Source organism: Lepidothrix coronata, unplaced genomic scaffold (assembly GCF_001604755.1).
Source record: "Lepidothrix coronata isolate B3197 unplaced genomic scaffold, Lepidothrix_coronata-1.0 Scaffold43, whole genome shotgun sequence".
In the NCBI taxonomy this organism is placed as follows: domain Eukaryota; kingdom Metazoa; phylum Chordata; class Aves; order Passeriformes; family Pipridae; genus Lepidothrix; species Lepidothrix coronata.
Genome location: NW_016690223.1, coordinates 2,642,506 through 2,666,364, shown reverse-complemented (window position 1 = coordinate 2,666,364; position 23,859 = coordinate 2,642,506). Strand labels below are relative to the sequence as shown.

Below are 23,859 nucleotides of genomic sequence, written 5' to 3'. Positions count from 1 at the left end.
CTTAACCAATGAAGGGAAAGAAGTAATACAATATGATGTCTCTGACAATTTTTAAAAAGTATAAGAAAGTCACGATCTTCTTGTAGATGCTAAATGGCTTGAAATTGGGTGCTGGGTAAACCTGACTGGTTGGATTACTTATTAATCTAGCTGTAATCAGTTTAAAAAATGTGTAGAAGATTAAAAACTCTATGCAATTACCATTCCCCTGAGCTATGCCATGTCCCTTTGCTTTGTGAGGCTTTTGAAAGACTCTCTGCTATTCTATAATTTCACTTTAGGAGTTCTGAACCTAGTCTCCCTAAAGAGATAGAAAAACAGCATGTACCAGCTAATTTAATTTTAGTCAAGAAAGTATAGTGAGAAAGAGAGGAGGATCTCAATACCATTTTGATACTTACTGTATTTCTGAAAGACTGCCATTTCTAATTGTACATCCTTTAAAGCACACAAGAATGGCAGTTCAAGCATCCATCTCACAGGAGCTTTCAAAGCAGGGAACGGAAAAACTGACAGTGGCTGCCTAGGAAAATAAAAAGTCTGCAGGGCTAAAATCTCAGTGCTCTCAAACACATAAACCTCAGAAAATCTCACTACACCAACGAATTCAATCCTAAATCAGTTTTTGTATATGTCTTTTTAATAGTCACGTAATATAATTATTTACTTCATAGGGAATAAACTCTTCTGGACAAGGGTCCTAGCATTAGCAATGTTTAGAGAAGGAGTATCACTCCTCTGAATATACTGCAAATAGCAATAATTGCCATATATCACTGTCTTTTAAATAATTCTGGAAAAATTGGATGCTGGACAACAATTTAAAAATATTTTTGGTCTCCTTCTTGTAGATAGATACAACTTTCATTAAGATTTGCAAAGAAACCGGGTTCAAGACAAGAAAAGCTGAGTAGCTTTGCTAACATAGTGCTGAGCTTCTGTTTATAGGCCTAGTCACTTAGCAGGATGTATTTGGCTCAAAACAGTGCTGTACCAGATAGGTAGACGTTCACAATTTCCTTGGGCTAGCCTAGCTCAGACAGCAGTGTTCAACTTTGCCTAATACAACCATGTAGGTATAGTCTAGACAAAAAAAGAAATTGCTTAACCAAAATCATGCAACAAATGACGAGGCTGGACTAGAAATCTGTCTCCTGCTCCCAGACTTGTGTGCTTTAAGACCTATTCAAAAAGAGCCACTCCTATTTTGGACATCTATACTTTATTTCATTAATTTTATGTCCATCCTTGGCTTCTGCACAACCTTTCCTACAACTGCATATAGTCAGCCAGTGACAATGAAAACATGTTTTTCTTTCCTTAGACTAAAAGGAAGCAAACTCTGAATTGCATGACAAAGGCTGCTCTAGTCAATATCTTTCCCTGCCTCACTTATCACCAAAATATTGAACGGTGACTAAATATTGACATGTTTCATTGTAACTGAGGATCAAATGCACAGGAATATAGAAGTAGAGAATGAGTTAGAAAACTACTGCAGGTAGACAGTGGATCTGTATTTAAAGAATACAGGAAATATCAGTCTTCCTTCAATCAGTTTTGACTGATCTCTTATCCTGGTTTGAACTACAGTAAATCAAACTTCATCACATATTCAAATGTCATTTGTCCATGGTACAAAATGATTGTCAACATAGTTGTCTTTTCAACATCTCACATCAATTTTCATTGCAGTTTCCCAAAGTATTCTTAATATAAATGAACGTGCTGTTTAGATGAAGTGCAGTCTCACAAATGAAAATAAGACACTGAGTAACTAAAGACAGTGATGAATTCTTCCCTAGATTCCTCAAGAACAGGGCAAGAATAACTGATTAATTTGTAGCAAGGAAGAAGGGGATTATATATTAGGAAAAAGTCTAGCTACAAGGATATCTAGGCGTGGGAACAGCCATCAATATATTGAAATGTCCACTACTGGAAGTATCTAAGAAGAGGGCATAAAATCATCTGCCAGAAATTATTTGTCAGTGTTTTCCATATGTTCTGCATGCCCCTATGAACTTGGGAAGAAAAACTACCAGTGAAGGTAACAGAGAAAGACAGTCTATGTTGTATTCAGCATCCAGGATGTGTAAAAAAAACAGTGGAATACTAAGGGTTTATAAAAAAAAATATTCAAAATCATTCATTCACTAGTTCCAATTCCCAGCAGGAAAATGCTCTTGAAATCCTTTCCCTCCCCTTCTGTGTAAGATAGTCAATCACACCTCAATATTCCTTTTTGCATCAGTTGTGCCAAGTCTGTAATAATCTTTCATGATTATCTCAAAGCATTTCACAAATAACAGATAAACGCCTGTAACACTGAGGATCCTAACAATACTGTATGTGTTCACAGTTTCTCTCATGTAAACACTGCCAAGAGATCTTAGGAAATTAATAAATTCAAGAGCAATTTCAAAACCTGATTAAACAAGGTCTTTGTCATACATGCATCAAGCAGGTACAATGATTTGTCATCAATGTATTAGCAGATTTTCAAGTTCTTTTAGAGGACATGCTCTTTTCCACTATACATTTCAAAATGTCAGTCCATCTGTTACAAGACTAATAGACAGCCATAAATCAGACTCTTTTCTTTTCTTGGTTTTAAAGGAAAAATATGATAACCATATGTAAGCTGCTCTTGATGATTATTTACAAGAACTTCCAGATTCTGACCCAGCCTCTCTGCTGTCAGCTCTGCAGTCTGAGTGTGCCCATGAACCTAAAATGGACTGCCCAAGAGTTACTCTTTTGCAAACACAGCCTTAGAGCTCCTGTTACTGAGGCTATACAAATGGCAGGGAAACAACAGGAAGCCCAAGGCCAGCTGGAGCAGGTATCCGCCAGAACTTACCCACTGACACTAAAAAAATCTCTGCAAAAGTCACGGCCATGGGATGCTGGGATACTTTCCCCTCCCTCCTCCCTCTCCCAGGCACTGCACTTTTCTAATGCATATGTGACAGCTCACTGGTCAAAAGAATGGATGTGCTAAGGCAGGACATGAACTCCAGGAATAGCTGAAAGCATCAGGCTTTTTTCTAGTTTGGCTTCAGGACAGCAGTCCTCAGGGGAGTTCCTAGCTAACACTTACTGGCATTAGCATGAAGATGCACTGCCACTGACACCATTTGTAGCACTACTTACAGAGCTGCCAAGTCCAGACGAATACTTGAGGGAGGTTTGTCTTGTGCTGGAGTGAGAATTGTACACTCTGCTGGAGGGCAGTTCGAATTTTGTTTCCCTTGCTTTGCCTTCTCTCTCTCCTGACCTCTCTTCCACCTTGCCCTCCTCCAAATCCATCCATCTGCTCTTGTCCCTCACTTCTCTCCAACTGTGCTGGCAGCGTGGGAGGTAGCATACCCATAACTCCCTGTTCAGCTCCTCTTCTTGGCACTACCCTTCCTGTTGCCTCTGATACTTGAGCCTATATCCATGTGTGACAGGACTCATCAATGAACTTCAGGTATGGGAAAATGAAAAATAGAATAGAAGAGTATTACAGTGAGAAACAGGAGGAGTTGAGGGGAGAATAGAAGTGATTGACAGGGGCAAGTCCCAAATATGGAATCCTCCTGCTTCGAGACTGGTGACTATGTTTGTTCCAACACACTCACTGGCTGCAGTGCTATCATCAGCTTTATGGAGCTATTTATAGAGACACTGAATACAGAGAAAACCATGAAAAATTCTCACCTTTCTCTTTCTGAAATAAGACTAAAACCAATAGATCACTGCTAAAACCTGTTTCCCTAGCAATAGATTGGTATTTCTTGCTCTTGATAAAATTGGGAGTTCCAGTTTGTGCAGGTCTCTGCTCTGTCAAGAGCCAAACAGGAAGCAAATGCTTTTGACCCAGGATCTTGGGCTATAAAGATGACTTTATGAAAAGAGTTCCTGTAAGAAGAAATGAACATATATATGTTTCCTTGGGTAATATACAGAATAACTGCTTTCTTGTCAGTATAGTACAAGCACCAAGGAATAACAGTTGGTCTCTGGTTTTCTGCAGATTTCACCCCTCAATGAACAACAGGCATGTTGAACAGTGATGCTGCTGCTTATCCACAACCTTCTTCTTAAAGAATAAAACAAAATTTTTTATAGCACCATGACATGCTCTGGATGAAACAAGTTGATTACTTTTCCTCACCAGGAAGTGTCCCAGAGTTCCAATAACATTTAGGAAGAGTCTGAATCTCTCACCACGGGATTTCAATGTGTTCGGCTTCCAAGTACTCACAGGATGATGTAGGGTCAGAGTTTTTGCTGGAATCTTCCAAATATCCTATCTCAAGGATTCAGAAATTCAGTCAATGGTCTCATGGGCAGACCAACTAGTGAAGGAAACCTAAGTCCTGCAATTTAGTGTAAGAAAGCCTGTGTACAAAGAGAAGAACATTCTTAGTGAAGGAAACCTAGTGGTAAAACTAGCCGAGTGGAGGAGACAACACAACAAAGATTCACACTGGCCTTCAGGAAGTTATCTAATCTACATTTGAAATCTGATTGATGCTGGCTGTCTGCCAGGAGTACAGCCTAACAGCAGACTGGAGGAATTTCTTGATTCACCTCAGTCATGCAAAGGGGAACTTAGAAGCACCACTGACTATGGTGTAGACTGGAATTGTGAGATGCTCAGCTGGGGCTGTACAATATCTCCTGCAGGACTCTGTTTGGTTACTAGCCAAGGTCACATATGGGTAAAGCCAGAAAAACACACACAATATAATCTGTAATCCCAAAATAACAATTATGTAAGCACTAATTGTTCCCCTCCAAAGATATCTTGTGGCATCCTTACAGATGTATCTGCACATTACTGACCATACCTAAGGAGTTCATACTGATGATCGTCTGTAAAAACAAGAAGTAAGAATTTCTGCATCAGTCTAGTGGTGTCTTCCCCAATCTGACCAATGATTAGGATGTACTGAAAACCAGTTTGAATTCAAGTAAATCTCATTAATGATGTTGCATTTCAGTTAGGTGATAATTTCTCAACTTTTCTGTGCAACAGCAATAAAAGTGGATCTTTCATCATGTGATAATGGTCAGAAATCTTGTAAGAAGCACATCATAGAATCATAGTATCAACCAGGTTGGAAAAGACCTCCAAGATCACCAAGTCCAACCCTTGATCCAACACTGCTGTGGTTACTAGACCATGGCACTAAGTGCCACATTCAGTCTCATCTTAAAAACCTCCAGAGATGGTGAATCCACCACCTCCCTGAGCAGCCCATTCCAATGCCTGATTACTCTCTCCGTAAAAAATTTCCTCCCGATATCAAACCTAAACCTCCCCTGGCACAATTTGAGACCGTGCCCTCTTGTCCTACTGCTGGTTGCCCAGGAGAAGATACCAACCCCCACCTGGCTACAACCTCCTTTCAGATAGTTGTAGAGAGTGATGAGGTCTCTCCTGAACCTCCTCTTCTCCAGGCTGAACAGCCCCAGCTCCATCAGCCTCTCCTCATAGGACTTGTGCTCGAGTCCCTTCACCAGCCTAGTTGCTCTTCTCTGGACCTGCTCCAGCACCTCAATATCCTTCCTGAACTGAGGGGCCCAGAACTGGACACAGTACTCCAGGTGTGGCCTCACCAGTGCTGAGTCCAGGGGAAAAATCACTTCCCTGCTCTTACTGGTCACACTGTTCCTGATAGAGGCCAGGGTATTTTTTAGTTCAGTGGAGCTCTACTATTTGCATAACCTGAGGTTTTAATCTATTTAGTCATCTTAAGTTCCCATTGTCTCAGTTTGAAGAGACTGGAATGTTTACTAAAGAGGATGAGTTATGAGATAGACCAAACTCTTCTCTCTCAGCAATTGTAAATTCAAAATTAAGGGGCTTTAATCGAGGAAGTGTGGAAAAGAAGAAGAAAAAATAACCGTTTATTAAAAGATACTTGTACGTTGGCAAGAACAGTAATAGAACACAAAAAAAAAGACCTAGACAATAGTCCGGTACCCAAAAGTCCCCTTCCAACAAAAGAAAAAAAAAGTCTGAACACTTCTCTGTCCTTTAGCGCAGCCCTAATCGTGGCCTGCAGGGGGCGCTGTTTGATCACTGAAGGTGCAGGGCCTGCAGTTCTCTGTCGTGGCCGGCAGGGGGCGCTGTCGGGCTCTGGCGGTCACCGCACGGGGAGGGGGGTCTGGGGGGCGGTCTTGGGTCGCGGGAGAAGCCAAAAAGAAAATGGGGATCCCTCCCCCATGGAAGAAAGGGGAAAGGAAAACAGTTCACCTCCACAGAACACATCGCTGTCCCCAGATGACGGTGCCCCAAGGCTCCTCTTTTTTTCTCCTCCCAGTGACCACAAAAACCCTCCGATGAAAACGCAGCAGGTCCAGGCTGGAGACAAAAGACAGCTCGCAGGCAAGTTGAGGCCAGCAGTCAGGGCTGACCAGGACAAGAAGCCAGAAAGACAGGCCCCCAGGCCTTTTCTCCAAATGCACCCATGCAGACCCCCATCTCCATCCCAGAGAGAGAACCCAGCAAAAACTGCCCTCCCCCTCTAAGGAGAGCTAGCAACCCCCCCGCAAAACTCCTCCCCTCTCCCACTCCAGCCTTCGTTGGGCCATTAGCTAGGAATTCGGCTTTGCCGGACAGATATTTTGTAAAGCTAATTGACTCCCTTCCCCCTTCAAACTCAGTTTTTCTTACAATGGAGGTAGGGGAAGGAAAAATTGGAGTTATAGCCTATAACACCCATACACATTAACACTCAGATAAAGTAAATGAAAGCTTTCCAATACTCTAAAAACCTATTCTGGAATGGGGTAAAGCATACATATAAGACAGCTACTACAAAATTACTCTGTGCAAAAACGATATTTTACAAGGAAGAGGAGGTTGCTGTTTGAATACCCTTGTTCAGCATAGCTACTTTTATTTTCTCTTATTCTGAATGCCTTATAGCATACACATTTTTCTTTTACACTTTGTGTATAAGTTTCACCAGTAAAGTTGCCACAGTCAGAAATTATTTACCTGTTGAGTCTGCATGTATGACAATTACTAGAAATCAACTGTAAGTCAAAGAGGGATCAGTTAAGCAAAAGGAATTAGGTTAAAGAAACATCAGACCCATTATGCTGCTCATGACATCATCACTAGGAGGCTGGTTGGGTACATGGGGCTCCAGGTCACTGCCAGGCTGCACAAAGTTGGCTTGGAGTTTGCTATATAGTATATAATTTAGGGTACCTTAGATGATAAGGAGTCTGATACAACACCTGAATTACATAAGAATGTTCAGCTTCTATTCAGATAATAGTGTAAAAATAGAGTTGTAATTTGAAATATAATAAAACTCTATAGCTACATAATGATACCATCTGCTGATATGGTATGGCTTCTAACATGTCACAGTACTTCACAATGTTGCCATACTGCATCACTGAAATGTGGCTACATGCATTCACAGATCAGACTTAACAAAGAGACAGTAAAGGAAACCTAAGGACCCACAATCAATTTTGTCCACAATTAAGCTCTACCTAAGCAAAAACTTACCTGCACAGTGTATAGCAGGTGAACATGAACTCATTTTCCTGCAGTCAGAGCTGGGGAATACAAATGAAATCACTGCTAACAATGCAAAGCTCAGATTAGCATTTTATAACTTTCAGCAGAGCTGCACTAACCATTACAGTGTAACTTCACGTAACATCAAAGCAAGTACTAACTGAGAATTAAACCAACAGGAAGAAGTGGTGTACACCTGCCTTAAATCCTCCTAACAAGAGGATTAACCCAAAGTCATTTTAGCTGAAGAGTAAAATACAGGCAGAAACAACCTTTGTCTCATTTCTTTCCTTCGCTATAACTTGGAATACATCCCATTAGCATCAATACAAATGTAGTCAAATTGGTCAGTGTAGCCCAGAGAGTGATTTTGCTGACCCTAAACCAGACATTTGCTGAGAATTCTCCAGGCTTCCTGAACCATACTTGACTGTATTTCCCCTAACCATAACAGGTCCTTAGAAACTTAGAATACCTTAGAATTTCAGACACCTACCTATATTTAGCTGTTTTATTCTCAACTTAAACACCAAGACCTTAAACCATCTTGTCCGGGAGCTGCTTTACGCTGATGACGCCGCCCTTGTTGCTCACACAGAAGCAGCCCTGCAGCGTTTAACATCCTGCTTTGCAGACGCCGCTGAGCTCTTTGGGCTGGAAGTCAGTCAAAGACAGAAGTTCTCCATCAACCTGCACCTCAGGAAGTCTTCCATCATCCCCACATCACCATTGGCCAATCAGAACTCAAGTCAGTCCAGCAGTTTAATTACCTAGGCAGCCTCATCTCCTCAGATGGTAAGATTGACGGAGAGATGGACAACAGGTTAGCAAAGGCATATAGTGCCTTCGGAAAGCTTCATAAAAGAGTTTGGTGAAATAAACACCTGAAGAGAAGTACAGAGATCAGTGTTTACAGAGCCATAGTGCTGTCTACTCTCTTGTATGGTTCCGAATCATGGGTCATCTACCGCCACGACCTGCGTCTCCTAGAACGCTTCCATCAACGCTGCCTCCGTACAATCCTAAACATCCACTGGTCAGATTATGTGACCAATACATCTGTTCTAGAACAAGCAGCAGTCACAAGTATTGAGGCCATGTTGCTGAGAACACAACTGCGATGGGCAGGGCACGTCTCCAGGATGAAGGACCACCGCCTCCCTAAGATCTTGCTTTATGGTGAACTTGCCACCGGCTGCCGCATGAGAGGAGCCCCGAAGAAAAGATACAAGGACTCCCTGAAACAACATCTCAGCCTTGGCCATATTGACCACTATAACTGGTCTACTCTGGCCTCCAATCGGGAGGCCTGGAGACACACCATCTATAACGCTGCTGATGCTTTTGAGAACGCACGCAGGATCACCCTTGAGGAGAAAAGACAACACAGAAAGAATCGTGTCTTGCAGAATATACCATCTAAGGAGTCTTTCTGTTGTGCCTTTTGCAACCGGACATGTCTATCTCGTATTGACCTTTTTAGCCACCAACGTGCTTGCAACAAACATGGGTAGAGCCCTTCCCAAATCTTCGTACGCAAAGCCTAGCCATGATGATTCTCCAACTAAATCACACTCAAAAAGTGTAATTCAATTGTTCACCCATATTATGTACCATGAAAGAGACTATGGCATACCCTAATTGGCCTTAAGCTGTTGCTCCAGAAGGACAGAGGTCCATTATCATATATACCAGGCCTATACAAATATCTCAGTTACCTTAAAGTCTCTTAAATGTCAGCAGATGCCTATTTTTAGAAAACCGAATCAACAAAAAATGTCTGATAGCAATAAGAAATTCAGGTCATAAGGTTACATGTCAGTATATCATTGTAACCTAATAATGGACTCTGCTTCTTATAAAGGCAAATTAGGATGGTGGCTGTAGCATCATAAAGAAGTAGTGCTGCTGTTGTTTCCGTAGCTGTCACGATTAAAGCTACTCAAGGTCTGTGTCCAGTGCTTTCCTGTGCAATCCAAATTTAGCAGTCTCAACATATAAGTAATCAGTGATGGATCTGAGTTATCCTAGAAGAATGCCTTTGAGATGTGTGCTTCCTTCATTTAAACTGTGAGCTTCTGCAGTACCGTTTCTTTCGTAATTCTTTCATCAATGAGGTTTTCAACACATAGTAGCTAGTGACTGCCTTTTGTTTCTTGAAAATGAAAACCTGAAACTCGAGAGGATAAAAGCCCTGTACAAGCTGTCAGTATGGATTTTCTGTTTTGAAATCATGCTGGTATTATTATATTACAGTATCAAGTAAGAGAGAAATAATCCAAGCAACCCTTCAACAACGTATTACTGAATTTTCAGAAATTCAGTGGCACAAGTTTAAGGTGCCAAAATCCAAAATCCTCATCCAGTAGAATCAGTAGCATGTTGGTTTTTAATTCCTAGGGAAGAAAAGATGAGTCAGTCCTGCTGAGATATGGACATATGGCTCTAACAAATCTCAAAGCCTGATGGTTAAAGCACCGTGATGATCCTGTAGGATAGTGCTACCAAAATAACTTGTATTGCTTTCTAAGAAGATTTTTTAGGGTGTTATCTTTTGTTATCCCCTACTAGTTAAACAGTCTTCAGCAAACAAATAGTCACACAGTCATAAATAATCCACAGATTATCAGAAAAAGAACTGAAGCAATTTAAAGATCTATTGAATGCATTTGTGTGGGGACATAATTGAGGAACAAATGGAAGAGTCATAAGACTGTTTCTCTAATGAGAGACTAGCCAAATAAACAAATCATCATCTATGAAAGATACTTACTTCATGAGATAAAAATATTCTGTAATATGTACATGAGACTATTTATACTGCGATTTAGTTTTGTTCACAGAGAAAGACCCTGATACGTGCCTGAGGAACCAACAGAGGACATAAAGATACTTCAGGGACTTTATAAATTTGACCTAGGTTATACACTTACTTCTAAAAGGTAGAAAGAACATCATGTGCTTGAAAACAGTGAATTTTAGTTGAAGGCTGCCAAACTTATTTTCATGTCCACACTTTTTTTTTTTCAGAGCATTTTCAGCCTTACTACAGGTACACCCTGTTCATTCTGCATTTTCTGCACTTCTGGCAGCAGATCTGATCCTGTCACACTTGAGACTCACTCTTTTGTAATCCACGTTTCCTGAAGCAGCTTTGCTTTGTCTCTCCTTGTTAGGTCTTTATTTCTTTTTAAACGTCAAATTTCAAATAGCAAACTCAAACGAAACACTGGACCTAACTATGTCAGGATTAAAAAAAGAAAAAAATTGAACCCACACCCAGACTTTGCAACTGATCATTAGTGCTATTCAGGACTCCAGATGCACTCCTAAGTGCAACAAGTTTCACTCCCTTTCATATATTTCATGCCCCTTGTCACAACTCTAGCTCTGAGCAGGATGGTCCCTTTGATTTTAAAAACAGGAAAATAAAATTAAGCTAAGCTTCTTTATTCACTTCTACCTCTTTTTTCCCCTCATACAGATTTTGATAACAGATTCTATCACCCTACTGGCCTTCATTTTAATTTCCAATACCAGGATACACCCACACTGAAATTTCTACCTTAAACTCAAAATCATACAAGTGTTCTCCTATGTTTATATTTTAGGACAACTGGATAACACATAATAACGCATGCATTTGGGACACTTTGACAATAGTAAGACTTGTAATAGCTTAAGAATTTTATTAGCAATTAAAGAAAAAGATGAAATCTGAATTCTTGGTCTCAGCATTCCCAGACCAATGACACAGCCTCAATTCTGTGATTCATTAACATGATAAGAGATTCATAGTTCATATATGAAATATAATTTTGTTTAAATAATCTTAGTTGATGTTTAATTGTGTGAAAAGCAACCCAGAAAGTATGTTTGGAGAATAACAATGGTCCATGGACTAAAAAGGATTGGCACTACCACCCTGAAGTACAAGAGTATAGGATATGCACTGTTCTCACTTGTTTTACCTCATTGGGGTAACCAGAGAGAACTGCATGACACATTATTTATGAAAGTCAGCAGGTTCATCTTAGAGCATATTTTTCCATTATAGATAAAATGTTTTCCTATACATGCTTTATAGACAAACAATAGAAGTATAACCAATGGCTCAGGAACTGCAATATAGGCAGCCTCTGTATGACTAAGGTAGGTCCCAGGATGTTTTCATCCTTACAGAAAACAAAGACCAGAGATATTCCTATAAAAAAAGGTATTAGAAAAATTAGTATTTAGCCTTTTGCTGAATGTCACTTCTTTTACATAAAACTTCCCTAAAAAAAAGAGACCACTGTTCAGCATTCATATTCTCTGTTTCAGCTTTTGCTGTTACACTAAGATTATTACAAAATAAAAGTTAGGCATTCCCATGACACTGAATTCTGTAATACTCTACCTGTTGAATATTAGTCTGTTGGTTACCCCTTTCTTATCCTGACCTCCTCATTTTTTCCTCCCCATTTCACTCCAGGTGCTTACCCTATTTTGAGCACAAAATCCAGGGCCTCTGTTTTCCCAGTGATTCCAGGCACTCTCTTACTTTTAACTCAGTAAAGCCTGCAGCAACAACACAGTTCTTTTAAAATGAAGAATTCATGTTGCTCGCACCAAAATGAGTGGTAAAATTCCCAGTTCTGGATTAAATCAAGAGAGTAAGAATTAAAGTGTATTACCATTAATATGCACTTCTGTCTGAAGCTGATACAGTCCACACAGTAACTACATAAATCCACATAAACGCCAAAAGCTGAACTAAAGCCTACCCAATTACAACTGGTATCATATATCTTTATCCCAAAAGCAAACTCCATCACTTCAGTAGCATCAGTTTTCAAGAGTTGCCCAAGGGACTTTTCTGTCCAAAAGCCATTAACAGATTACTCTCGTACATGTGGCAAAAAAGAGCATCGGTGTTCTTCACTGAAATAATAATTCTGTCCTAACCCTCGTACTGCTGACAATTCTACTGCTCTTCCTATCTTAGACTTACGGCTTCATATTGCCTTTGATTTTTTCATTCTCCTTTTCTCACAGTACAGATGACATCTTAATGGTACCCTACCCTTCATCTTTCTTACCTTAACTAGAGTTCAGTCTTTCTTCACTATTACTAACAAAGCTGCTGCCCAGTCCTTTGCTCTGCCACCTTCTTACTACTAATTTTACATTTCTGAATCCTTAGTGTTACCATTTCCAGGGCATCCTAAAGACAACATTGACGAAACTAATAGCTCTCTGCCGTCTTTCTTCCTCTCCTCCTAATTTAATTGTATCTTTCTATCTCTTACCACATTAGGGTCCACGGTACTTATCTGTCTCCCCTGTAGGCTCCACATAGTTCTGATTTTTTCATTCTTTTCTATGTGTTTTCCAAACTCTTCAATTTTTTCACCTTACCGTATTTGGCACTATTGTGCCTACACCACGCACTTCCAGGACTGACCTCCTGTTTACTCAACTTCTACTGGGTAATTTTTCCCATGCTTACTAGGCAGAGCAGAGTCCCAGTCTATCAGATGGGTGGGCCAGTAGCCAATATGATTTTGTGACACAACTAGCACAGGGTCATTGACCATGACCATGGGTCATTTAGGGGCATCAGAGCTACTTTTTCACACATTATAGCTTCCCAGAACAGTCTTCATATACTGAGCTACTAAGAACTGACTTACCGATGCAGAAAGACATAGTCTAGCTCACAAAGGCATTTTATTTCTTTTCATATATCCTCTTGAAAACAGAGGACTGAAATGAGCACCTTTATTCTACTCATCTACATCTTTATAATTAAGTTTGCCTTCTGCATTGGTGTCTTTGAATAAAACAACAGAAAAAGCAAGTACTGCAGCAATTTGTAAATTCCACCAGCAGCATCAGTTTAATCTGTACTGAGTAGCTGATGCTGAAGATTTTTCAAACAGTCCTCAAGGGATGATCCAATCCTGATGCATGAAGGCACTTGAGACTCAGCTCGTTGTCCCACATATAGGTGTCTAGTACTGCTTGAGGTGCCTCAGGCGAAGTGAGAAATCCCATGGCAGGTAATAAAGGACCTATGGAAGACTTCAGCCCCTCTGGAGCAGCAGCCTGGGAATATCAAAGGTGTTTAGATACTTCTAACGGGAAACTCAGTTGAATCTTCAGTGTCTGTAAAGAAGAGTAAATGATACTAGTTTCCTAGAGTTGTAAATTGCAGAGACTACCTTATTTCTTAATTGATGTGATCTGTGTATGATGGCAGGCTGTTTTGCTCCCTCCTAATTGTTTTAGCATTTGATTGCAATACATATGCTCTTCTTTCAGTAGCAGATCTTAGATTGCTCTAAACAAGTTAATTATATTCCACAACACCCTTGTGCATTAGGAAAGTATTAATATTCTTGTTTTGCAGTCAAGGAAAAAGGAAGGAAAAGAAAGGGTAAGTAGCTTGCTTAAGGTTTAACAGTAAGTCAGTAGCAAAATTTGAAGAGGAACTCCAGACTCTCAACCATGGTTTGAATTCCCCACAGACCACTAACTCCCACATTAAATATAAGGGCAGTAATACAGGTATGGTTTCAGAACTCCAAAGTGCAGACAGCTATCCTATAAAAACAATATATTTGTGAAAGGATGCAGGAACTGGTATCAAAACTTTTGAGTTCCAAAACATCAGTGTAGAGATAAACATTTATCTGGAAATTCAAAAGGCTCTGACAATCCGTATCACTGCAATGACAGCAAAAAACTGCAGGCACAAAGGATGGAACAAAACTGAACTCCACTTGCTGCCTACTAAGAGCATCAGTAAGGCAGACATACTTCCCTTGGAAAAGACATCTCACCATCACCCTGCTAGACAGTCTCACTTGGGAATCATTTTTGATCTTATTGGAAACAGTCTCATCTACCTTTCTTTTCTGCAAAGAAACATCAATTTTAAGCAGGTAATTTTTAGGAAAAAAGTTGATATTGTTGTAACATCCAGATGTCTCAGACAGGATGAGGGACATATTGTGGTTTAGGTACTGTATAAAAATATATGTGCAAAGATATAATAAGCCAATTAAAGCACAGACAACAGGTGGGTGTAACAAACAGCAAGAGGAATGCAAGAAAGGGGAGAGATACGAACAACAGTTATGAGAATTAATGTCTTCATATGCTGCTGTAAATCCACTTTTATATTCTGAAAATCTATAGATGAGAAGTTGTATGAGGTATGAAACTAAGAATCTGGTCTTTCACTAATTTCAGTTATTGCTTTACCTGAATTGTATCAAATGCGACAAGTAAAAATTAGAGATAGGCAGATCAAATGTTTTCTGTTTGTGTATATACAGGCTGGTTCCACCAGTAAAACAAATGGCAATCTTGTTTTTTAAAACGTAAGGCCAGGTAGTGTGATATCCTGTACCCCTACTCTATGGGTCCAGTGCTCCCTAAAACATTCTTGAGGTGACTTCTTGGTTTTCTTACTCATTTCTTACGCTATTCATTCACTGTATACAAATTGTGTGGGGTTTAGTCAATATATATGGGATTCTAGGGCATATTTCACATTAGATTGTAAGGGACAAGTCCCAGTTACTTTTGGAATTGAGTTTGATCTGTTTGTTAATGGATTTACATAGTTTCATTGCCTGGGATAACAGTGGACTTCACTGTAGGAATCTGGACCTTATACAATTCCAGATTGCATATTTCGTTTATCTAGAAAACTCACTCGTCATTTACACAGAACACGCAGGTATACTTTATACCAGACACATAAGATAATATACAAAATGATAATATCACAGTTCAGTTTCCAAGCTCTGTTTGACCCAGTTTAATGGCTGAGAAATCAGTCTCCCATTAGCCATCTGTCAGACACCATCTTTCATGACAATTCTATTCTTTTGCACCTTTTCTCTCCACAGTGTCTTTCTATGGTATATTGATCTTTGCTAATCTGAACTGAGAATATCAGTTTTACATCAGATGAAAATTACCAGCAGTCTCTAATCTATTTATCTATGTAAATATTTATATTCAGTTAGCATTATGGAATTGAGCATTAATTCATTTCAATGACTATCATTCTGACCTGGGTTCAAACCAGCAGCAGCATCAATTCCAAGCCAGCCATATCTCCACAACAAGGGCCCTGGCCTTTAGAAATGTGTATAATTTCTAGAAAATATTGCCTGGAATAATCAGATCTAAACAAACTTTGAGATACCATAACTCTCACTTATGTCCTTGGGCTGCTAGCTTGCTTGCCAGGAGCATCAGTTGATATCCTTCAAGTATGGTTAGCGCAAGTTAGCACAATTCCTATTAGACAAAACTATGGAAACTGTGTGTTCTCCGTTTGATGACCAGAACAGGGCACAATCATACAGTACAACCTGAAATGAGCCTGGTATTGGAGTGTGAACACTAACTGGAGATGAGTTGTGCTTTTAATATTTAGGACTCTTTGCATCCTTGCACCACCAACTTTTTACATGTTGATCTTTGTATCTAAGAAAAACTACTTCAGTCTTTAACTCCAAAGATACCACATAGGATGCAAAACATAACATCATTCTTCACATGTACATGCAGAGAACAGACTACATATGTAACCGTAAATTAAATTCATTTTAGAGCTTTTAGCTTTTTTGTGTAGATCACTAGTAACATTTATATCTACGTAAATATATTTTTGTTTCAAAAGTAATACAATGCTGAACTACCTTATCTTCTACACACACAACTAATTTTTCAGTGGGAGTATGAGTACAGTGTCACTGCACTGTTCCTCTACTGATTAAAGGATTGGGCCTTAGAGAGCTTTTCCTTGCCCATTTGCCTTTTTTCCCTTTGACCAAATTTTATCTATTTCCTGAGTCTCATAGAGAATTAGAAAATAACATTTCTTGGCTATACATTAGCATCCATTCTGCCTGCCTAACAAAGTCAATACACTGAGGAGACATAACTAATAGGATTCTGCAGTTTTTAGCAGGCATTCAGCTTGGCAGAGAGGAAACCTGCTGGGTTTGTGATCTGTTAACTGCTACAGTATTCTATAGTTCTGTCACATCAGTAAATTGTGGCAAACCACCTGTCGGATCCATACGCTTTAAAGCTGATTGCCAAGCAAAGGAGCTCCACACCGAATGTCATCAGTTCATCTTTCTGTATGCCTTGTCAGAGAAGAGAAGACGAGCTTTTTGCAATAAAAGGCATTTTGCAATACATAAAATTAATTAAAATGAAGCTGCAGCAAACATACTCAGAAAAGCACCTGGAAAGGGCAAGTTTTCACAGAATTTTGACCATAGGATAAGGGATATACTGTTATTACAATAATCAAATCTCTGTTAGCACTACTATCCATGTGTTCTTTGGGAAGCTGAGGGCGGAGAAGGCTGATGTGTCATTTTCAGCCTTCACCTAATTAGAGATGTAGTAAGGCTTAAACTAAAGCTTAATTGTGTATACTGTTTAAACAGCACATCAGATCTGCTCAGAGGATTGTTCTGCCGTATCCCTTCTACACCAGGAGAAACTGTTTCTAATGTTTCATTTTGTGAATGTGAGGGCATGGAGGATGACAAGCAAATTGACCACTAAAACCAAACCTGCGGAATAAAAACGAATAATCAAAGCCTGTGCTATCACTTTATACTTCCTGCAAGCACTGCTGTACAGTAACTGTCTGCCAGCAGTTCTGCTGCAAACCTGAGCATACGGCTTCAAGTAGTTTTGCTTCTCTAATGATGCACAGAAATATGACACACCAGTATACAAATTACCAATAGGGTTTTTTCAGTCACTTCTGTAGGATGCAGATGAACTTCCTCCCCATGCCAGGAAAGGAGAGGATTTGATTATGATTTTCAAACACCACTTGGATCATTTTATTGAAAACCACTGCACTGGCGTAAATCTCCTTCCACCATCACAGGAACACACTCCCCAAGTCTGACTCCAAACCTACCTATATAGTTAATCAAACTATCCACTTGGGCCAGTCAGTCGTTAACAACACAGAGTAAAGAGTGTAAAGGTCCCTTTGGGCTCTATTATTTAATGTGTCTTTTTATACCATCCACACTAAGGGTTATATTGCAGCAGCATTTTGCTCCTGCCAACAAACATGTGCCATCGAGGAGCCCTGAGCAAGCAGTCACATCTGTGTCCACTCCTGTACCACCCATTTAGCAGAGACAATGATCACTAGAAACAACAAAGGAGCCACTGATAAAACAAACAATGCAGTGAGCCAGAGATCACTGCCATCCCAGGCAAGTTTACCATGAAAATACTCAAGAAAAAGGGAGAAGAGAGGAGGGAAAAGATATATCAAATATAGAACTGTAAAACTTACACCTTGAAGAGGTTTTACCCACGCAGCCACCCAACCCCACATCTGAGTAGCATTTTGTAATGCACTGTTAGGACTGAGCAAGAAAGACTGAACAGCGCACATGGGAAGCAGTCAAGCATCCAACGCCTCCTCCCATTTGGAGTCACATATTCTCCTACGAGTCAACAGACACAAGAAATAATAATAATTGTTATTACTACAGTAATTATAGTAATAGAGAATCACCAACCTTGAGGATCCCAGTTCACCTGTTTTCTTGGAGTCTCGATTGGAAATTTCATTGCTTCCTTTTTGCAAAGGGAGTAAAAAGAATTAAATAAATTCCCAACCTTCCTGTCTCGATGCTGCAGTCAAACAAATTAATTTCAAATTATAGGGAGCCTGCGCTGTTTGACTGAGAGGAACTGGTGGTTGCCAAGGAAAAAAATACACAAATAAATCGAAGAGGTTGGGGAGGGGCGGGCAGGGGAGTGGAGTGGAGGGGTTGGTGCCGACGAGGTGAGGAGGGGTGCAGACACCCCAGCAGAGAGAGGGGTAGAAGGGATGGACTGAGGACCGGAGAGAATTTGGGGGAGCAGGAACAGAGCAGACTGAGATGGCCAGCGGGTCCAGGGTGCTGCTGGCTCCAGGAGAGGCTCCCGCAGCCGTCTCGCTCCATCCACCTGCAGATGTCAGGATGGCGGGGTCCCCGCTGCAGCGTGGCCCCTCTGCTGCGCCCACCCGAGGGGCCACCCGGGCTGGCGAGCAAGCAGGCTTGCCAGGATCGGGGAGTCGGCCAGCCCCCCACACCCCCAGGGACACCTCCCACACACGCACACGCTCTCTAGCCTCAGACACCACCCGAAAATGCGCCCACCTCAGTTCAGCCCCGGGCACTAGAGGGGTAACAAAAGTCAGCCATGGGGCGTGAGCCGCAGCAGCATGGCTAGGGCGAGGCAGGGGCGAGGCTGGGGACCACCCCGACTGAATGCAGCAGCAGCCTGGCTCGCCCAGGAGAGCCGGAGCAGGAAGGGGAGGAGGAGGAGGAGGAGGGAGCCACCCTATAGCTTTGGAGGGAATTCATGGACCCCCTCTCTGCACTGGCTTAAAAAGAGGGTGGAGAGAGGCTGTGAGTCCCTTTGTAAGAGGCGGTGGCGGGGTTCCTAGGGAGGGGGCAGGCTCCGGCTAGTACTCAATGGGTATCTTTCCCGAGAGGGGTATGCAGGCTTGTTTGGCAGAGTTTGCAGCCAGAGACACGCTCGACTAAGCTAAGAGCAGCAGTAGCGGCGGCGGGAGCACATGGCAGGAGTACGGCAGCATCCAGAGCCCCTGCAACACAGGGGGAGGGGAAGGGCAGGGATCCTCCGAGCCCCCGCGGGCTCTGGGGACCAGAACCGGATACCTCGAAAGCCAGGGAACCCCTGCTCCCCATTCTGTCCCCAATCCGCACGGTGGGCAGGGTTAGACACTTCGCGTCAAGGCAAAGCCTGGTACAGCAGCGCTGTAAGTTGTGGCCAAGCTGCGGGGAGGGGGCAGGAGGCTGAAGGCCTCTTGGACCCCCCTTAAGGTCTCAGGAGGCTTCGGGGAAATGGAGGACACGTGTGCAATTACCAAGCACTTGCTGCTTTCCAAGTCTGCATTCTTCCTTCCTCTCCGTCCTCTCCAGGCTTTCCCTCAAACCTAAACCAGGCTGGTAACACCAGAAAGGTCTCCAGTTCCAGTTACAATACATGCCCCAGCTCCCCTCCCTTACCCAGGAAAACAAAACCCCAGCCCCTCTGGGGGCCTGAAGGAAAACTGTGAGAGATTAACCCTGTCCTGCCTATTCTCTTCCACAGGGGAAATCAACTCCTTGTGTGAAGGAGAGCGTTCCCAGGGGATGGTTTAGTGGAGAGATCTACAAATTTCTCTGGGTCATGGTCAGACACACATACCAGAATCAATCCAGAGGTCCATAGATGATCTGAATTTTCAGGAAACATGGTTGTGATTTAAACCTGGTGGCTGAGATCATTTGTTCCCTGCTTTTTGCCCTGTACTTCTTTTTGCTCAACTGCCCTTTTTCTGTCTTGCTTTCCTATCTGTTGCTCAGATGTTAGCTAACCTTGTAAGATCAAAGAGAGAAATCTGCCCTGGTGAGGAGAAAAAAATCCCTCAAACCAAAGCAGCCTGTAATGTGTGGCTCTCCTCAGTAAACTCGTACTGTGGAGATTGGCACACTCTTTTCACATCCACATTCTGAAGCTAAATCTGTGCTTGTTCCCAGTCTTTATTCAATCCTAAGCAGGAAGAGGAAATCAATATTTGTGAATCCACACTTCCTGTAAAGCAGTATGTAGTTCGAAGAAACTACATGGAAGTAATGCAGCAAGTTTTCCTGGGGGGAGGTGCTGGGTGTCTCTTCTTTCCCTAATCCAAGCACCCTGTGGCTCTTGTTTTGTGCTGTATGGGAGGAGGCGGGAGAGGCTGCTCTAAGGGAGGACATGGTGAGAATGATAATGAGCCTGCTCAGTCAGACCTGAATTTGAGATGATTGCAATGATGACATCAGGAGCACAAGGTATTTCCTTTTCAAGCAAACCACGATGCACTCTGAACAGACTTCGGGATTTCTGTTGACATTACTTCTGCAAACTGAATGGAAACAAAAGTGAGGGTAGGCTTTGCTAATTGTGCTCTGTAATCGCTTGAATCATATTTACAGTAACCTAAAAGATTTCAAAGAAGCCTTCTGAATGCCTAACAAGATCACTTATCAAATATGTATCAATAAAGAGCTATTCATGTATTTATACACACACATATATAATATATATCCATGTAAATAATTCTTCCTTAGCATTCAAAAGTTCCCAGTTCATTGGCATCTACCTTGTACATTACTGAGAAAAACTACAATATAGATATATACTAGTCAGTTGTGTCACCCTAACCCAAGCACTACCTTGACTTTGTGCTGTAACTATCAGCAGTTAACTGATGACGTGTATTGTGCCACAGACACCTGTCCACTGAGAACTCACCTAAGATAATCAAAATGAAACAGTCCCCTGAAAGGCCAGTGGCATTAAATTCCTGCTAAGATATACAGGAAGACTATAGTCTAGAGATGAATTCTTCAGGTAGTTCATTACCAGAAAATCATCTGATTTTTACTGTCTAAAGAAGAGGAATTTTCATGTGGACATATGAATCCTTTATTATTAAAATGACAAAAGAGAGACATCTCATATTTGTTTGACTTACTGTAACACTAAATAGATAATAATGACAAAATTCATGTTTCTTGTATCCCCTTAATGTTCACATATTCACACAAAGTGTCTGTAAGTTCTACATAAATGTTTGCCCTCGCTATATAACTTAAAAACCTTGTGGCAAATCAATTGTGATTGATTTGTCAGGTACATAAATGTAGTGGTACATAAATGTCAGGTACATCATGTAATTGTTTTGCAATTTTTTTTAGTATGTTATGAGCATGAAAAACTTGCTCAATTATTTCAGTGCCTCAGACCTGCAGTTTTATCCAGTGGGCCAATTTATTCCCAAAGTAACTCATTTAAAATCAATGGGGTTACTCCAGAGATAGATTTGGCACAATGAGTGCATCTTTCACTCACAGCACAGCTGTTGCATAGAAACGTAACTATTATCTTATGCAAAGAAAAGGCCTTTCACCCCTCAGTGATGTCAAATTCTTATGATAGGGAGAACTGGTGCCTTGAAGCTATAGTGTTTCAAGCTGTTACTCTATCAACTTTTATAAGCTAAGTGGATTCAGTAATGTTTAATATTTAAATGAAAGCTCACTGAGAAAAAAAAAATAAATGTAGCATGATCAATATGTTTTAGTACCTGCATAAGAATTTTCAGGACTTGACTTTATATCAGTAGTTTATCACACTGGTCTTCCTAAATTCTTCCTTCTCATTTAGGGCTTATTGTTCAGCCTTAAATGTCCTCAGACTTGGTGTTAGTTGAGAATCAGTGCCTTACAGAACAGGGCCTGTGACAATCACAACACAATAGAAAATAGGCTTTCTATTACAAACATTCTCATTGAAAGAAAAATAAAATACTAAATGCCCTTTTGCAGTTCATTAGTAATATGGCATGAATGATTTAGAAGCTATTCTGATGTAACTCAAAGAAAGCCATAGAAAAACAAATTAATAAATAGTTCTTATACCTACCTAAATCCAGTGAGCAGGAGTGGAAACATGCCTTGATCCTTGATAGTAGGTAGAAATCATCTGTAAGTTGTATGTTCCACTTCTTGGTTGCACTGAAGAAATGACACATGGTTAGATAGAAGTCTAGACAGTCTTTGTGTCATTACTTTACAATGTACTCATTTGTATATATAACTATTTAGTTTATGGATAACCACATAGTTGTTTGAAATCTGCTATTTCTAATTGTGAAGATAATTCTGTTTATTGCCACGGGAGTTCTGTTATTTACAGAGACCAAGAGAGCTAGAGAATAACCCAAACGAAGTGCATCCTGTTCTTTATATTTTATTGATCCATTCTGCAGTAGTATTAATTTGGGCACAGTACAGTGCAGAATCCTTTTCTAACTTCTTTAGGAAGCTTTCTGTCAAGGAGAAAATTCAAAGCTTTCTCTACAGGATAACCTGAAGACCTTTTATTCAAATAGTTTTCAGAAGGTTTAGTGTCATTAGGAATCAGGAAGTTAACTAAGAATAAGGACTGTGCAAGGAAAAGCAACCTACTATTTTTATTGTCTTCTATTGCATTCAGTTTCTTAAAACTTTTTAAGCCATAGCATACAGTGCTGTGGTTTTATTATTTTATGGATTAATCCACAGAACAGAAAATTTACTGATTGGCAGAAATGGTTTCAGTGAAAACAGTGAGTCTACCTAAGGAAACTACACCTCCGTATAACCTTTGCCAGGATGGTACCACAGCCTGTCTACAGGTTCCTTTGGCCAGTGACACTAAACAGAATACACTATGGATTCTGCCTCTCATTTCCTAACATATCAATCATCTAAATGCCAGAACAGATGAGGGAATACCTGCTTCACAGTTTGTAATGATCTTCATCATTCTTTGTTCTTTTCTTGTACCTATTCCTCATTAGCCAGACTCCAGCTTTCAGCCACCTGTTATATCAGTCCCTTTGTATAGCCAACAAGGACAAAAGTGGAGTAGTTACCTCACTTTTTTATTCTATCTGAAAAAATACATGCACATTATTATGTTGTAGAATTTTTTCCAGTAAAAGATAATGCCATGTAAAAACGTATTAGCAAAAGCTGCACAGTACCGAGTCTGTCTGAACCCACTTACATTTCTTTCACATTAGTTTAATTTGACTTCAGTACAATTACTCCTGAATCGTAGTCATGAGAGAATTACATCCTGGCTTCCAGTTTTTCCATGATGTCCCTGAATAATCGTCATAAGATCAAAGGCTGATATCTGACAAAAATAGCAAGCCTGATTAATAAAAACAAGCCACCAAATTCATTTTATAGAATTCCCTCATGTAATTTTTCTAAGATTTCTTACTTGATAGATACATGACGGTCTATTTTAACCAGCTGATAACTTTCTTCTATATTAAACAGGAAATTTGGGAGTTAGCTTTCGGAGATCCCAACATTTCTTTGCCATTCACACCAGCAGCAGAGCCACGAACGGAAGGATACAGGCAGGACCCAGCCCAGTTTGCTGACAGCTTTCAGGACCCTGGACAGGGACGCCCTCTGCTTCCCGGCTGTCTGTCACTCACCGGTCCCACCCCACCGGGGGCCGGGTGGGGGAAACAGGGGTGCGAGCCCTGCCGGGGCAGGAGCGTCCTGACCCCGTGTGAGAATCTGTCCTGCCAAGTGCAATGGCAATTCAGACTTTGTAAAAGAAAGTAGCAGAAGGCACGGGGGAAGAATAGCACACAAAACATCCGAAAAGTAAGAGGCAGTGGATGAAGGGCCATCAGTATCAGAAGCATAGTGACAGAAGTA

General features: G+C 40.9%; 1 protein-coding gene across 1 annotated transcript in view; it reads right to left on the bottom strand.

Moving 5' to 3' along the window:
- Positions 1 to 18,237, bottom strand: part of KCNK10 (potassium two pore domain channel subfamily K member 10) — a 70,801-nt gene extending 52,564 nt beyond the window's left edge. The window contains exon 1 of the mRNA XM_017813924.1: positions 18,112 to 18,237. Coding sequence (XP_017669413.1) covers positions 18,112 to 18,163 — 52 coding nt within the window. The 5' untranslated portion in view covers positions 18,164 to 18,237. The remainder of the gene's footprint in view (positions 1 to 18,111) is intronic.
- Positions 18,238 to 23,859: the final 5,622 nt, after the last annotated feature.